At 44.8% G+C, this 15,402-nt stretch overlaps 4 protein-coding genes across 5 annotated transcripts; 2 read left to right on the top strand and 2 right to left on the bottom strand.

Moving 5' to 3' along the window:
• The first annotated feature begins 2,337 nt into the window (after nt 1-2,337).
• LOC6551548 lies at nt 2,338-7,648 on the top strand. Its single transcript, XM_001978460.3, has 2 exons — nt 2,338-2,369; nt 6,573-7,648. Exon 2 carries the CDS (start codon nt 6,836-6,838, stop codon nt 7,478-7,480), a length of 645 nt encoding a protein of 214 aa, XP_001978496.2. The 5' UTR covers nt 2,338-2,369; nt 6,573-6,835; the 3' UTR covers nt 7,481-7,648.
• Nucleotides 7,649-7,659: 11 nt separating this feature from the next.
• Nucleotides 7,660-9,840, bottom strand: LOC6551648. The gene is made up of 2 exons (XM_001978459.3): nt 8,526-9,840; nt 7,660-8,230 (listed from the first exon to the last, which is right to left on the bottom strand). The coding sequence occupies exons 1-2, from the start codon at nt 9,589-9,591 to the stop codon at nt 8,139-8,141; spliced, it is 1,158 nt and encodes a 385-aa protein (XP_001978495.1). The 5' UTR covers nt 9,592-9,840; the 3' UTR covers nt 7,660-8,138.
• On the top strand, nt 9,800-11,697 carry LOC6551647 (chitinase-3-like protein 1). Of its 2 annotated transcripts, XM_001978458.3 has the most exons (3): nt 9,836-9,850; nt 10,005-11,028; nt 11,094-11,697. In XM_001978458.3, exons 2-3 carry the CDS (start codon nt 10,106-10,108, stop codon nt 11,470-11,472), a joined length of 1,302 nt encoding a protein of 433 aa, XP_001978494.1. In that variant the 5' UTR covers nt 9,836-9,850; nt 10,005-10,105; the 3' UTR covers nt 11,473-11,697. The 2 variants fall into 2 exon arrangements, 1 of the variants encoding a protein (XP_001978494.1); XR_003408001.1 differs by lacking the exon at nt 11,094-11,697 and having other exon boundaries at nt 9,800-9,919; nt 10,005-10,023.
• Nucleotides 11,698-11,717: 20 nt separating this feature from the next.
• On the bottom strand, nt 11,718-15,247 carry LOC6551646 (TATA element modulatory factor). Its single transcript, XM_001978457.3, has 5 exons — nt 14,384-15,247; nt 12,812-14,321; nt 12,474-12,750; nt 12,185-12,412; nt 11,718-12,125 (listed from the first exon to the last, which is right to left on the bottom strand). Exons 1-5 carry the CDS (start codon nt 14,949-14,951, stop codon nt 11,907-11,909), a joined length of 2,802 nt encoding a protein of 933 aa, XP_001978493.1. The 5' UTR covers nt 14,952-15,247; the 3' UTR covers nt 11,718-11,906.
• Between the last annotated feature and the right edge of the window lie 155 nt (nt 15,248-15,402).

Genomic DNA, 15,402 nt, shown 5'->3' with positions numbered 1-15,402 from the left:
TCTAGATTTCTTGGGATTTTTGCAAGCCAGTCGAAGTGGAAATCTCTGGAGATTTTGGTTGACACCCCGTTATATGTATGTACATGCATAGCTACATACATAAATAAATAAATGTATAAATAAACCCCTTTTGGTTGTGTGCGTGTGGGTGGGAGATTAGCGAAATCGGCAGAGGTAAATTCCACAATAAAGCTGCCGGCAGCGAAGTCGACGCAGCTTTTTTTCTTCATCACTTTTTACATACCGATTTGGTTTCGATTTTAGCTTTATTTTCTGTTTTGTTCGCTTTGCGGTTGGTCTTTTTTGGGCTTTTCTTTGCCTCCTTCCCGCATTTCTCTTCTCTGTCACTCATCTTCCCTTCTATTTTTGGCAATTCACGTTGGTAAATTAGAAGGAGAAAAGGGAGACGAAAAAAGGGTGTGCTTATTAGAAACGAAAGAAGGGAAAAAACAAAAAAAAAAACAATAAAACAAACTTGGCAAAGTCAAACAAAAATGGGATAAGGTACAGTTAGTCAGCGCTTTCATAGTTTCTCTCGATCAGGGTTGCCACCGTCTGACATGGCAACGCTCTTTTCCCTTCTCATATTTCGCAATTAACATTGCGATTACTGTTGCAATCCGCTTTGCTTAAATTCCACTTACACATATGTACATATAAATATAGTACATTTGTATGACGTTTCACATACAAAAATTCATTATGTATGTATGTATATACATATGTAGATATGTATTTATATTTGTGCATTGTTGTTGGATGGCATGATTCATAAGTTATGGAATTTTACATGTCCACAATTTCATATAATAAGAAAGAAAGATTAGCTGTCACCAGTTGCTCACATTTTCCTTTAATTTTCGCCTATTCTTGTTTGTTTCATGTGTGAATAATGCCCACACTTCATTGAATTCAACCTAATTTAGGGACACAAAAATAAATAACCAAAAAACAAAATATGTAGTTTAAAGATAATAAGATTGAAGAAAACATACATATACAGATTTGTACATATGTACATGCATACATTCACTTATGTAAATTCATCATATAAAGACCAACAATTTTCTATCAGAGATAAAATAATTGAATTTCTATATATGTATATGTACATATGTATGTACATATGTGTGACTAGCTTGAGATATGATACCATATGCATTAAATAAAAACCTTATTTAACATTGAATTCGAGCACTTGGAATCCCAGCCCAAATCTAATAATTGCGATCGTTATACAACTCAGCAGGATATTCCCGATTGATCAACCCTGTTGTCCTTTCCCATTATCATTACGCATCCTTGACATATGCGGCTACCTGATTACAATGCCAGATTTATTGAGTCTTTACCCAAAGCTTGAAAAATCCCTTTTTACCTGAAACAGATCCTAAAACTTATTTTCCCATAGCACGTATGTATTTCCCAAACAATAAATTGCACATTAATTTTGCAGATATGTATGCACATACATATGTATCTACAATGTAGGTATTTAGAAGAGTAATTATATGGAAAATATAGAAATTCAAACAAAGTACATATGTATATATGTACATACGTACATCTGTGTAGTGTGAAAATGTATCTAGTGATTTAAAATTGAGATAAAACAATCTGCTAACTTATAAATGGATTTCGAACATTTGGTTAAGAACCAGTTGTACTTTTTGTTTCATTTCCTCCTCTTTTTCGCCCACTTTTTCAAATCATCGAGTGACTTACATACATACATGCACACATACATACATATTTATATAGAAATCCAAGCATAAAAAGAAAATTGGTTTTTCATATGAACAATATGTACGTTTGTACTCAGCATTGACTTTTGCGGTTCCGCTTTGCGCTGCTTCGCTTTAATTGTATGTGTGGATTATATGTACGTATATATGTATGTACATAACTACATACATATGCATACCGTTTGTATATTTACTGTTTCTTCTTTGTAGCACATCAATAAATATGAAATATCGGACAGATACATACAGGGTGCGTTATGAAAGTAATGCGCATAGTTTCATTGTCACGTAACTACCTGTCGTAGCACGCTCGGACCTGTCTGAAAATTTGGGGCGGAGTCTCTCCTTTCCAACGCGCTCGGTCTCAGTTCGCTCCGAGCAATAGAAGTGGTAGGACACGTGTCGTAGAGCGAAGTCATTTTTTCTGTTGTGTCACGGAGCGATGTTGTGCGATGGAGCGTTCGCTGGAACAGCGGTACGCCATAAAGTTTTGTGTGCGACTTGGCAAAAATGCATCGGAAACTTATCAAATGCTTCGAGAGGCCTTTAAGGAGGAGTGCATTTCGAGATCTCAGTGTGGAAGGTGGCACAAGGCCTTCAAGGAGGGTCGAGATGTAGCCATAGGTGTGTGAGTGTGGGGATAGAGACATTTATAATTTATTTATATGCACTGCAACAGCGAAGAAAGGCAAAAAACAAAATTGCAAATAAAAGTCGAAGGTGATACGGGTGCGAAAGAGAAGGAAAGAAGATGTGAGGGTGGTGGAATGAGAGAGTGGGAAAGATGAAGAAATAGCAGCTAATTTTTTCCTTTGTATTATTATTTTTTCCCCATTTATTTTCCTCCTATCAAGAGATTCGGCAGCAAGGGTACATTAGCTATAACTAGCAGATTTAAAAAAGCTTAGGATTTCAAATGAATAGATTTTCAAGTATTCCAACCAAAACGTTATTTGATGTTAACAAATTATAGATCGAACATATTTCGTTGTTTTGCAGAGTATTTGAAATTCATAAGCCTTGAGTGATTTTTAAACTTGGTGCCGTGCCAAAAGAAAAACTTAACAAACAAGCGTAGTGAAAAATACTGCCTAAGAGTCGTTGTTTTTATACTCTATAAGTATGTACATATGTATATATGTACATATGTAAGTATTTAGTTCTAGACTACGGTATTATCATTGATACCTGACAAAAATGTGCACATAAAAGTAGAGCATGCTCAATGTCGAAAGTAATTTAAAATATTTAGACACTTTTATTGGTACCTCCTGTGCGTTTTTCGAAGGGATCTAAAGGATCGACAACCTTTGCCCAGTTTCCATTCTCCCCGATTCGCAAAAGTGAGGGTATACCAAAAAATACAGAGTCCATTGAACTGCAGAGGGGACTTGCAGTGGGTGGGGGCGGGGAAGGGGCGTTGGTTTGGTTGAGTTCAAAAGGGGGTCTGCAATGGGCCAAAGGGTTGGATGTGGGGGGTATATACCCAGATATATGCAGATTTTTGGCTTCCACTTGTTGTGTGAGTCTTCCGCCCCCTCGTTCTCCACAATCGATTCCATTGGAAAATGTTGGGTGCCTAGGAACAAAGCGAAATATACATACATATGTATGTATAGCTTATATGTATTTACACAAGCAAAATTGAAAAAAAAAAATTTTTAAAAGAGGAAGGAACGAACGAAATGAAGTCATAAAAGCCGAGGGAAAAGGAAATAAATAAAAATACCACCAAAAAAGCGAATAACAGAGAATTAATATTAAGCAAACAGACAACAACACAGAAAAGAACACCGAAAAAAGCGGAGATACAAATCTGTGTATCCGTCAGATACATTTCGCCGATGTTGTTGTATGTGTGTGTATTTAATCTGCAATGATCTCCAGCTCACAGACTTCTTGATGGGAAAAAAGGTCAAAGCATCTCTCTCCCTCTCTCGAATAAAAAAAAACATAAATAAGCACACACACATACAGATACAAAAAGAGCAAAAGAGACAGGGCAACAGCAACAACAACTGTTAAGTTAAAGTCGCAGCTGGTTATGTTAAAAGAGAGATAGCAATATCAGGTGACCAGTGAGTGGGAGGGAGAGCGGCGATGATAGAGGTGGTAAACAGTTACAATCGCATAAACCAGATACACACACAAAAGAGTCTTACTTTATATAAACGCCCGCAAGACATACGGACACTCCATACATATTCATGCATTTTATACACACTTGAATCAAATAAGTTTTCATGGCTCCACATTAAAATTCTCCTATTGGAATTTTGAATTGTAAATTGTTGATTTTACTGGGGTAAAAGCGGCTGACCCTCTTATTTCACAAGATAATTCAATTTTTAATTACCTATTAACTATTACTTATTATTAAAATAAAAAATTAAGCTTGTTGGTAGTAATTGTGTTTATACAAAAATCTCATCAGCTAAATGACATGGGACATTTTTCGCTGTGCATGTGTTGGGTGTCTTTGCGTGTGTGTTTGTACATGGCCAATATACAATTTTGTGCCATCGGCCACCAAAAACTGAGGGCCGGCCACAACAACAGCAACAAAAGGCAAGAAAACACAACAACCACAACAAAAGCTCCAACTACAACACGATTGCAGTAGCGAAGGTCGTCGCCGTCATTTTATATTGCTGTCTCAGCCGCTGCCGCAGTCGACGTCGCAGCCGGCGTCGCTGTCGACGACGAGCATCGCAGAATTCCACATAGAAAATTGAGAAAACTGCATTAAATTTTCGTCTGCTCCCCACCCCAGCAATTTCTACCATGCAACAGCCCGTTTCTTTCTCCCTCCCACTTTGCCGCCTACTTTTCCGTTTTTCCACCCCATCCGCTCCTCTCCCTCTAGCACCCCCCACCCAACCTCCCACCAACCTGTGCTCCTTTTTCGCCCGCTTCTTGTTTTGGCTATGATTTTGTTGCTTTTCCATTCACTACGGCCAAAGTTTCATACATATTCGAGACAACAATTGCGGTCAACTTGGTGGTAACGGTATAATAGAAAGTTTTTAAAAACATTTTACGTACAGTGCACACACATTAAGGTAAACTGAAGAAATCTCGGAATGTTGACTGTTGCGATCAGAATCATTAACTTTATAATAAAAATTATGTTGTACATATTGCAAACTATCATTTTGCCCCCAGCTGTACATGTGTGTATATGAATGTATCTGAAGCTAAGTGTTATGGCTGTACATATGTATGTATGTACGTAGATAATAATTCCAGAGTATAAGATATACAATTCACATTTCATATGTATGTTTGTACGTATGTATGTACATATATTACGATGATAAAGTGGAGAATATAAAGCATCACTGGATGGAAAAAATGAATAAAGAAATCTGTTTCAATCTGATCTACTATATATGTATGTACATATGTATTTATATACAAGAGAATATTGTATATACTTGTATATACTTGTATATACAGTATGTACACTCCATTCATTTTTGCCACCCTTCCAAAAAATCAATCTTGCAAGAGAAAAAGAAGACGCTAGAGTAAACAAAAATGGCTGGCGAATTAAAAACGCATTTGCCCACCAAGCGAAACAAAAAAAAATAATAATAAATCATCAAACGAGAAAATGAGTAGGAGGAAAAGAAAAACACAAATAATAGCTACCAATAGAATGGAGAGAAGAAAATTAATGAAATTTGTTGTGAGATAAAGAAATTGTGGCCAAACAAAACACAAAAATAGATTAAAAGTTTAAATACAAGTAATACAAATAATAACTAAAGCAAAATAAACATTAAAAATGAAAAGTAATAATTAGGAGAAAGAAAGATCAAAAAAGAAGCAACAGAATATGATCAGAGTATGAAGAAAATACTAAATTGATTTAAAAAAAAAATTTGAGACTAAGCGAAAGCCGAAAGCTACAGAAGAAAACGAAAAACTACCCCCTATTGTGTAAGAACTTCTCTTTCTTTGTCTAATTCCCTTATGGGCATCATTTTCTGTGCACTTTCTTTTCTCCCTATTCTCCGGCTCTCTTCTACATGCCTTGTCTCTTCTGCTTCCCCTAGCAAAGTCCTCCCCGAGGAACAAAGCAACAACATCCCCTGGAAATCCCGCCCACGCCCACTTTTCCCCGTCCTTTGCGCTATCACTCTGCACACACACCCACACACACATACACACGCACACGGGCAGCCATAAATACGTGTGAATGTATTGGTTTGTTCCGTGGCATCGTTTCTCCACCTCCTCTTCTTCTTCTCCTCCCCCTTAAATTCTCCTCCTCCTTCCCACCGCCTCTTTATTGCTGTATCCGTATGTTCACGAAACGGGGCCTCGACAAGAGACTATTCAAGTTGTGTGTTGCACGCTCACTGAATATATATGTATGTACATATGTATGTATGTATGTATGTACATACAAAACTCTGTACGTATGTACACGTATCCGACATACGGATTTATTCAAATTTTATTTGATTACTATTTTACTTCATAATTCCTTTGCGTTGCACTTTCTTTGCTTAATCCGAATTCACGTACATTTGCAGCAAAATACATAATCCCATATATGAATATAACATGTTTTAAAGGAATAATATGTAAAGTTTTCAAACAGAACCATCAAAAATATGTATAATTATATGTATATGTATATATGTATTATATGTATAATAATATGTATAATTATAATTATGAGTACTGACTTACTGAGTTCATGTATACCAGGATTATTATAAAAAGTAAACTACCTAAAACAGTTTTCTTTGTCAATTGAGTTTACTCATTATAACTCAAAATTAACTACCAATTTCAAATTTTCCGCCATTTCAGATGGAAGCCGGTACTTTTAAAAATGGCGCCAAACTAAAACCGATATAGGCGGTTCTCACTTCCCTGCTTTTTCCTTGCGCTATTGTAAAGTAACTGAACATGCAGTTTTAAGCAAAATATAAATAAACATACAAAATACGCAATGCCTAAACTTGCATTGTCATTAAAGACCAAAAACCAAACATATACAAATTAAAATCATTTTCGGTTAGGCCGAATTGAAACAGTGAGAACAGTAGTATATTGGGTTGTTCTATATTGTGATGTTCTGTTATCGAAAGTCTCTTGTGGCGCCACTTTTCGGTAATCGTCGCTTTTTTGTTAATAACAAAAGCGTAAACAGCATGTGCGAATCGGTTTTTCCGGCGGATCAGCGCAATGTGGAGGTGAAGGCACGGATTCCGGGTGGATCTGAGGGTTTTGAGAAGCGCCTAGTCCTGGCCAGAAACCTGAGCGGCAGTCAGGATGCGCAGTTAATCGAGCAGCGGGACGTGTTCTTTGAATCTCCGCTGGGTGGGCGACTAAAGTTGCGCTACTTGCAGGCGCCAGCGCGCTCCCAGTTGGTCTACTACGATCGTCCGGATGTGGCCGGTCCCAAGCTTTCCAAGTTCAACAAGACGGAGGTGGACGAGCCGGAGGTGCTGGAGAAGATCCTGCGCCAGTCGAACGGCGTCCTTGGTGTCCTGGCAAAGCGGCGGCACTTATTTCTTTGCGGACAGACGCGCATTCACCTGGACGAGGTTAGGGATCTGGGACACTTCATGGAACTGGAGGTGTGCCTGTCAGAGAAACAAACCCTCGAGGAGGGTCAAGCCATCGCCGAGAAACTGTCCAGAGAACTGGGTATTCAGGAGGAGGACCTCATGACCGGGTCGTACTTCGACGCCCTCAGAAAGCTCAATCATTAAGCGTGAAATGTTTTTGTATATGAACTTTAGGTTAACTACTTTCCCAAAAATGGGACTCTACCTTGTAACATAGAATCATCCACATTTGTTATCCATACAACATTCTGTGAGGCAAACATAAAGTATATATGAACTTTCAATAAAAAATGTATAGCCACTTTATAGCAATGAATAAAGCGTTCAGTGTATAATAGGTATCTTTAATTTCGTGAGTTGTTGCAAAAACACAAAGTCAAACTCAAGTCTGGCAATGGATATTTACAAAATCGCTTTCCGTTGGCTACGCTAGTTGGTGTGAACAGAACTTAGAGCCGAGAGTTTTAAATGCAAAATGGTTAGATGGACGAACACATGGATGAAGCGCGGCGGCCAGGAGCTTGTTAACTGTTAAACTAAACATAGGCTTATGATCTAGGACTTGAGGATTACAATGGGCGACGAATTGAGCCGGTGGCCTAAGGGTCTAGTTAATTATAAACGAAGGCAGCTTCCAGCTACCTTGTTTCTTTCTTTCATTTTGTTTTGCTTGCTTATCCAATGGAGCGGCAAAATTCGTAAAATAATTTTGGCTTGGTAAAAGTCATGGTTGTGTGTGTATATATGGCGCTTAAAGCTAGGAGCGAGGGAAGCGGGTAACTGTCATCTGGGTCTGCATCCTCTAACAGTAGGATCCAATCAGGCTGATGGACAGCGTTTCGGAGATGGGATCCGGCGCAGAGATCGGTTTCCAATACAACCAATTGTAACTGACTGCAAAAGCGTAGGGAATTAGTAAGAAATCGATGGGCTTTTTAGGGGAAAAACCACATTGAAAGGTTCGTTGAAATTGGCAATGCTTTGCAAAAAAACACAAAAAAACATGTGCAATTATCACAAAATGACTTATAATAACCCATTTTATTTACGGTTGGAATATCGCTGGACAAGAGCTTATTTTAATTATACAAAAAATGGGGTATATCTATTTTTAAATACCTATTTTTTTTAAAGTGAACCTTCTGATGTGGAGAACGCCCCGAAAGAAAAGCACTCTAACGATACTCACGCACAAAGGACTGGGTTAATCGCAGGGACAAGGTGCGACAGCGGTGCCGGCACTCACTGGTGGGTCGCAGGATGATGAACCGCGTGCCCACCGCTTGGTGGACATAGACATTGGAGCATTCCGTCTCCGGCAAGGTGTAGGCCGGCGCCTGGGCAGTATCAATGGCTACATAACGCTCCAGGGCCACGCCCATGCTGGGCAATCGCGTTGGCCGTGCGAAAATGGGACGCAACAGGCGCGCGGGCAGCATGCGATTGCAGCGCCAAAGATTGTGCGCCTGCTGGGTCCAGCTGCTGTTGAACTGGCCAAAGAGATCCTCGAGATTGTGCACGTCCTGGTTGGTCGAGAGCACCCGATATGCGTCGCGCTGGAAGATCTGATGATTGCTAGCGTAGATGTTGTAGAAGTGGCTCAAGTCAATGGCCTCCTGCTGGTTGCTGCGAAAGGCGATGGGTGATCCTTGCGGCTGATGGCACTTGTGGTTCTTATGGTACTCCAGCGGATGAACATCTGCGCACTCCTCGCCCTCCAGCCAGACGGTCTCCACATCGGCGCACGGTCCACAGCTCAGATCCTCCAGCTGAAAGAACGGATTACCCATCAGGCAGGACTCGTCGTAGAGCTCTGTGAGCTGTGGGAATCGTTGGATCAGCGGCATTGTCATCCGCCGCCACATGCGCATCCCGGGATAGACCATGGCTTGGACGACGCGCTCCTGGTGGCCACCGTTGGAGCTGGTTACCTCGTAACGGTAGGCGGCCACGCAGAGCGACACCAGTGTCAGGTAGAACAGCCAGCAGAGTATTTGTCGCCGCCGATCCAGCAGATGATGCAGTACCTCCAGCTTGAGGTAAGCCATCAGGGGAGCGGGTGGCGTGACGCCAGTTTGCCAATTGCGTTGCCGGAAATACTGAAAAAGCACATAATTGTCGAAGCTTAGGGATCGCACCCCGTACCGCTGATCCGCCAGCCGGCGCAGCTGACGCACTGCACCCGAATATCGCTGCAGCACTTGCTGGCGACTCAGCTGCACAAAGTTCAGATCATAGTCCTCTGGATCCTCCATGGCGCTCCTTGGGTCACATAAACAAATGGGGTGCTACTCAATTTCCACGGTGTGTGTTCGTTGTCTTATCTTTTGAGGGAAGTTCCTTTTGCCGGAAATCACTCAAAGTTCATTATTAGCACACAGCATTCTGTTTTTTGTTTCCTTTTAATTGTATTTGTTTTCTTTTTGTGATATGATATCGATGTTAGAAGGCCTTTTTGTTAACAATAGCATTGTTATCGATAAACTAGGGATGGAGCGTTACAAACCCTATACAGTAAGCATTTAATACGAAGACCAAAGCAAGAGTTTTCAGAGCTTTAAAAAAATTACTGACTTAAAAATGGTAGATATAGCTAATAGTTCAGAGTTAAATCTCTTGGGGGTTAAGTAGAATAATAATGAAACATATTTAATATCCTCAAACAAAGGAATACTGCAAATATCTATCGACGAACGCCAGCCCTGATCGTTTTTGGCTTGTGTTATTGTTTTTCGTTTGATATGATAACAGTTTGCAATATCAGAGAAGATGGGGAACTACGAGAAACTGGAGGGCAGTTCCTTGGGGAAGATTACGGATGAGCTGCCCAGCCAAGGACACCGGAATTGGAAGAACTTGAGAACTTTGGTCTGCTGGAGTGCTTTGTTATCGTCTTTGGTGTGCCTCTTCCTCGGATTCGCCAGCATGGGATTGCTGGGGCTCCAAACTGAGGAACTCCAACAGGTGGAGCAGCGATTGGTGTGCTACTACGCCAGCGATGACACTCACAACCTGAGCCTTTTGGACGTTCCCGGCGATCTGTGCACCCACATCAACATCGGGCCCGCCACTTTGGATAATGCCACCATAGTCCTTTCCGATGCCCTAAGAGAAGTGCTACAGAACGATAGCCGAACCTTTCGTGCTGCCCATCCGCAGGTTCATCTGCTTCTCTGGATCGGAGGAGCCGACAGCGGGCGGCAATTTGCCCTTATGGTGGCGAACCACGCCATGCGAAAAGTGTTCCTGCGCTCCCTCCGGGAAATATTGCGCACCTATCCCAGTTTGGGTGGCATCGATCTGGACTGGGAGTTTCCGAGTGCCTACGACCGTGAGCGAATGCATCTCTCGCAGCTGCTTTACGAGATTAGAACGGAGTGGCGACGCGAAAAGCGTCCCAATGATATTCTCTCGCTGGCGGTGGCTGCTCCAGAGGGAATTGCCTTCTATGCCTACGATATTCGAGAGCTAAATCTGTACGCAGACTATGTAAATCTGATGTCCTATGATTTCCACTTTTTCCGCAAGGACACACCATTTACCGGCTTAAATGCTCCACTTTATGCCCGCTCGCAGGAACGTTCGCTGATGGCCACGTTCAACATCAATTATACTGTTCAGTGGTGGCTGAAGAGCGGTCTGGAGCCGCAGCGGCTGGTTGTGGGTCTGCCCACCTACGGGCACTCCTTTACGTTAGTGGCTGCATAAATTTCAGAATGAATCCCTCTTTAATTATACTTTCTCACCTATGAAACAGGTTGGTTAATCCCCTAAATCACCGCATAGGAGCTCCTGCTTCGGGTTACGGAAAATGTGGCCAATTGGGCTTCACCACACTGTCCGAAACTTGCGAGTGTGCCTCCAAGTTCTTCAAACCAAACTTGTCCTACGATGCCGAGAGCTGTTCCCCATATTTAAGCGCTCTGCAGGAGTGGATATCCTACGAAAACCAAATGAGCATCGCCTGCAAGGCCAACTATGTAAAGTCCCTCAATCTGGGCGGCGTCATGGTCTTCTCCCTGAACACCGATGACCTCAGGAACTCATGCAGCTTTTTGCCAAACTTGAAATACAACGAGAAAGCAGTATTTCCTTTAACCCAGACCATTAAGGACGTCCTGCGGGAGTCGCTGTGATTACACTGTATTAAATGATATTTGATTTATTTGCAAGAGATTGTTGCTTCTGCTGTTGCGTCACAACCGCCTGGCAAACTGCTCGGAACAGAAACAGTTTTGTACATAGTCATAGACGATAACTTTATGTATGTATATATAAGTATAAATTAAATTATCACAATCGATCAATTCATAATATAACTAGAAGGTGTCATACGCAAATCATAGGTATATATCGCATGTACATGTGTGTGTGTGGCTGGTTTTTGGGAGGATGGGGATGTGGAAGTGGGTTCCCCACACCGGATCCGTATCGCTTGGCTAATCGATTAGTATAGAAAGCATAATACATTACAACTGGGAATGGGAGACGGAGATGGTCAACGTTACGGTGGCCACGTCCGCCGCAGGCATGGCAACTCGGGCAGGGAGACGATCCTGCGCTCCGGCAATCATGTTTGCTTCGACGGCCGTTGCAGATTGGGTGGCGGGGCGGCTAGCAGCTCGTCGATCTGCAGCTTGTAGGCCGCCTTCAGCTCGGTCAGATCCAGCTCCAGTTCCTCGGTGCGCTCCACCTTCTCGCCGTACATCTGAAGCAGGGCGTCGTAGCGGTGTTGCAGGTCCTCGTATCCCTTCTCCATCACCTCGTACACCTGCTGCTTCTCCTTCATCTACCATGGGATGCATAGAATGTAATATTATCTCTTGTAAATATGGGCTTTCCTGCTACCGTTTCAAGCTCGATGGTCAGATTGGATATCTCGCTGTCGAGAACGCTTCGCTCTGCCTGTAGGCGCGACACTTCCCACTGCAGGTGGGTCAGCTCCCCGTCGCGCTGCTTCAGCAGAGCCTGCAGATGTTCCAAGGTCGTGGTATTGGCCGCCAGGAAGCTCAGGTGTACGCCTTGGATGATGCCCGATTGCTGGCGGCCGGAGTTGGAAGCGCAATCGAGGTCGTCCTGAATTTGGAAGTGAATTTGAAGCTCAGGGTTTTTAATTTAAAAGATTAGGTGACATTACCGCTTGCCAGTCAATCATGCCGCCCAGGGCCTCCTCGTTGGAACCACTGTCGTCCACCAAGCTGAGAGGCGGTGAGGAGCGCAGTGGCGCCTGGGATTTCGGCAGCTGCATTTGCAGCTGTGGCTGCAACTCACTGCTGGCCTTCACCGCCTCCACGGTCAGCAGCGTGGGCTGTTTCCTCTGTTCCGCCTCTGCCTTCTGTAGCTGGCACTTCTGCTCCAGACATGCAATCCTCTCCTGCTGCTGCTTAATCTCCTCCTGCAGCAGGCTCAATTGTCTGAAAAAATGTGTATGGTATTCAAAATGGGTAAGCCGATAAAACGTTTCAAAACACGCACTTTTTGTGGTCGTTTTCCTTGTTGCCCGCTTCCAGATCGTGCTGACGCAGTGCCATCCTGGCGGCCTCCGCCTCCATCAGCGCACTGGACAGTTTCTCCTCCAGCAGACCGCAACGGGTGCGCAGCAGCTCCTGCTTCTCGCCCTGCACGGATTCCAGTTGCTGCAGCGAGCGCAGTTGCACCTGTGAGTCGTCCAGTTTCTGGAGGAGCTGCTGCTCTTCGCGGTTCCAGCCGGCGGAGCGCTGGTCCAGGGTGCGCTGCAGCGATTCGATCTGTCGTATCAGCGGTGTGGTGGTAGCTCCCAGCTCTTGAGTAGAGCTCTCCGCACGCAGCTCGGCGGCTTCTAGACGACGCATTAGTTGTCGGTTCTCCTCGCGCATCTGCTGCTCTCTTCTGGCCAGGCTGTGCTCGGCCAGGCGCAGTTTCTCGCGCAGGTCCGTGACCTGCTGCACGTACTCCTGCTGCTCGGCACGCAGACTGTCCTGCTCCAAGCGCGTACGCTTCTGAAGGTCACCTTTTAGGCCGTCGAAGCTGGCTTGCAGGGCAGCCAGTCTGGATTGAAGGTCTTCGATGCGACTGCGGCTCTCGGCGTTCTCCTCATCCACGCGCTTCTTCTCCGCCGTCATCCGGCACACCGCCTCGATCTGGGTGCGCTCCATTTCCTCCTTGGCTGCTAGGGATCTCTTAAGGCGCTCCGATTCGCTGGACAGCAGCGAGATCTGCTCGCCGTTCTTTTTCAGCAGCGTGTCCGAGGTCTTCTCCTTGGCGCGCAGTTTCTTGATGATCGTCGACTGCTGCAGGATTTCCTTGGACAGCTTCTCGCCCTCGGACTGCAGGGCGGCGATCATCTCGTTGCATTCGGCTAGCTCATCCTTGGGTATCTTGTTCTGCAGCTCATCGCGCAGAGTCTTCATTTGGATACGCAGGGCATCGCGTTCGCGGATACTGGCCTGGAACTTCTTCTCCAGCGCCGACAGACGCTGTACTGCATCAGCCGCATCCGGACTGTTGGCGCTATTGGCTGCCGCCTCGACGCGGGCGCGCAACTCCTGGTTCCGCTCGAGGAGCTCGGCATTCTGGCGCTCTGATTGCAACAGTCGCTGCTCCCGCGCCTCAATCACCTGGTTCAGCTCACTAATACGTTGCACCAGTTTGTCCAGCTCCGACTGTGAGTCCTCCGACAGCAGCGAGATCTCCGAGGGCTCGCGGTGATGTCCCTTGGCCTTTAGACACACCTTGCCGCCCGCGAGCTCCTTGAACTTTTGCGGACTGGTACGCGTGGTGGTGCTGTTGGTGCTGGAGTCGCCATTCGGATTGGATATGATCTCGATGTCCGAGGAAGTGGACGAGTAGCTCTGGTCCACCACTTCCGTCTTGGTCGGAGCGGGCAACTTGCCCTTGTGGCTCATCTGCAGCTGGATGTCCTCGAAGCTCTGCGTGGAATCAGAGTCGGCATTACCGGCTGTCTGAATGTCGCTCAGAAACAGAGCTTTCATGGTTTTGGTGGAGTCTGCAGAAGGAGAAATGTACACTGTTCAGAAGCGGTTGGGAATATCGGCAAGGCTTTTATACCATTTAGATGATCCTCCATGTGGCGTTCCAGCTGAGTGCCGTCATCGTCATCATCCTCGCCGTCGCCCTCGGCATTGTCGGATGTATCATTGCTGGCGATGATCACAATGCTGTCGGGCAAGGAGGGCTCCGTGTCCGGCGACATCTCCACTTCGCTGGCCGTGGTTGCCGTTATGAGTTCCAGCGAGGATTCGGACATGCGCTTGGCCACCGAGGGCACATCGTCGCCGCAGGGCGAGATGGGCGAGGTCGGGGAGGAGAGCAGATCCACCGAATCCGAGGTGGCTGACTGCCGTTTGCCGTAAGCGGCACTTCCTGGCACGGATGTGGGTGTGGGCGGAATAGTCACCATCTCGTTGGCATGCGGATTGTCGAAGAATGTGGGCGTGTCCGAGGCAGGCGTGGCAGCAGATCCGGGTGTCTCCGCGGATGCGTTGTTGCCAGGCGGTGCGCCACCTTCGCCCGCAGCTCCTGTCACCGGCGAGTCCTTCTCCGCCGCCTTGCTGTCGTCGTCCTGGATGTCCAGCGCCTCAATTAGCACCGTTTTGGCCTTTTCGAACCAGCTCATCTTAGGTGCGGATGTGGAATTGCAGCCCGAAGTGCCACTGTATCAATATTGTTGTTGACGTCGCCGCAGTTGCCTGAGTCCAATTGAGTCCTAGTCCAGACTGCACTCCTGCTGCTCCGGCTGCTCCTGCTGCAATCTCCTGCTCCTTGGGGGCACATGCAAATCCCAGGACTTTGGGGGACTGCGGATTTGACTGCTTTATGGCCAATTGGAATTGTGTTTTCAACAACTCAACTCGGCCCCGATAACTATAGTCGGCTATCGATAGGCCAGCTGTGTGACCATCGGTCGGGCACTACAGTGAGCACGCGATACAATGAATATTCACTTAATTCAAATTTGTATATATAAATCTGTATATATAATATATAATAAATTTTGTAATTGAATGTCATCCGAGCCATTGTAAATTAATGAACACACGAAATGTAACTAATATTGCATAGACATT

The sequence above is a fragment of the Drosophila erecta genome, unplaced genomic scaffold, assembly GCF_003286155.1.
Source record: "Drosophila erecta strain 14021-0224.00,06,07 unplaced genomic scaffold, DereRS2 tig00000126-arrow-pilon, whole genome shotgun sequence".
In the NCBI taxonomy this organism is placed as follows: Eukaryota; Metazoa; Arthropoda; class Insecta; order Diptera; family Drosophilidae; genus Drosophila; species Drosophila erecta.
Note: the sequence above shows the minus strand (reverse complement) of the source record. Positions and strands in the feature narration are given on the sequence as shown.

Bases quoted from the DNA above. Each gene is read 5' to 3' on its own strand.
- LOC6551548 (XM_001978460.3), top strand. From the start codon at position 6,836: ATGTTCTGTTATCGAAAGTCTCTTGTGGCGCCACTTTTCGGTAATCGT.
- LOC6551648 (XM_001978459.3), bottom strand. From the start codon at position 9,591: ATGGAGGATCCAGAGGACTATGATCTGAACTTTGTGCAGCTGAGTCGC. The intron at 8,231-8,525 runs GTGAGTATCGTT...ACGCTTTTGCAG, and splicing joins ATTAACCCAGTCCTTTGTGC to TCAGTTACAATTGGTTGTAT.
- LOC6551647 (XM_001978458.3), top strand. From the start codon at position 10,106: ATGGGGAACTACGAGAAACTGGAGGGCAGTTCCTTGGGGAAGATTACG. The intron at 11,029-11,093 runs GTTAGTGGCTGC...CCTATGAAACAG, and splicing joins ACCTACGGGCACTCCTTTAC to GTTGGTTAATCCCCTAAATC.
- LOC6551646 (XM_001978457.3), bottom strand. From the start codon at position 14,951: ATGAGCTGGTTCGAAAAGGCCAAAACGGTGCTAATTGAGGCGCTGGAC. The intron at 14,322-14,383 runs GTATAAAAGCCT...CTCCTTCTGCAG, and splicing joins CATGGAGGATCATCTAAATG to ACTCCACCAAAACCATGAAA. The intron at 12,751-12,811 runs GTGCGTGTTTTG...ACATTTTTTCAG, and splicing joins AAGGAAAACGACCACAAAAA to ACAATTGAGCCTGCTGCAGG.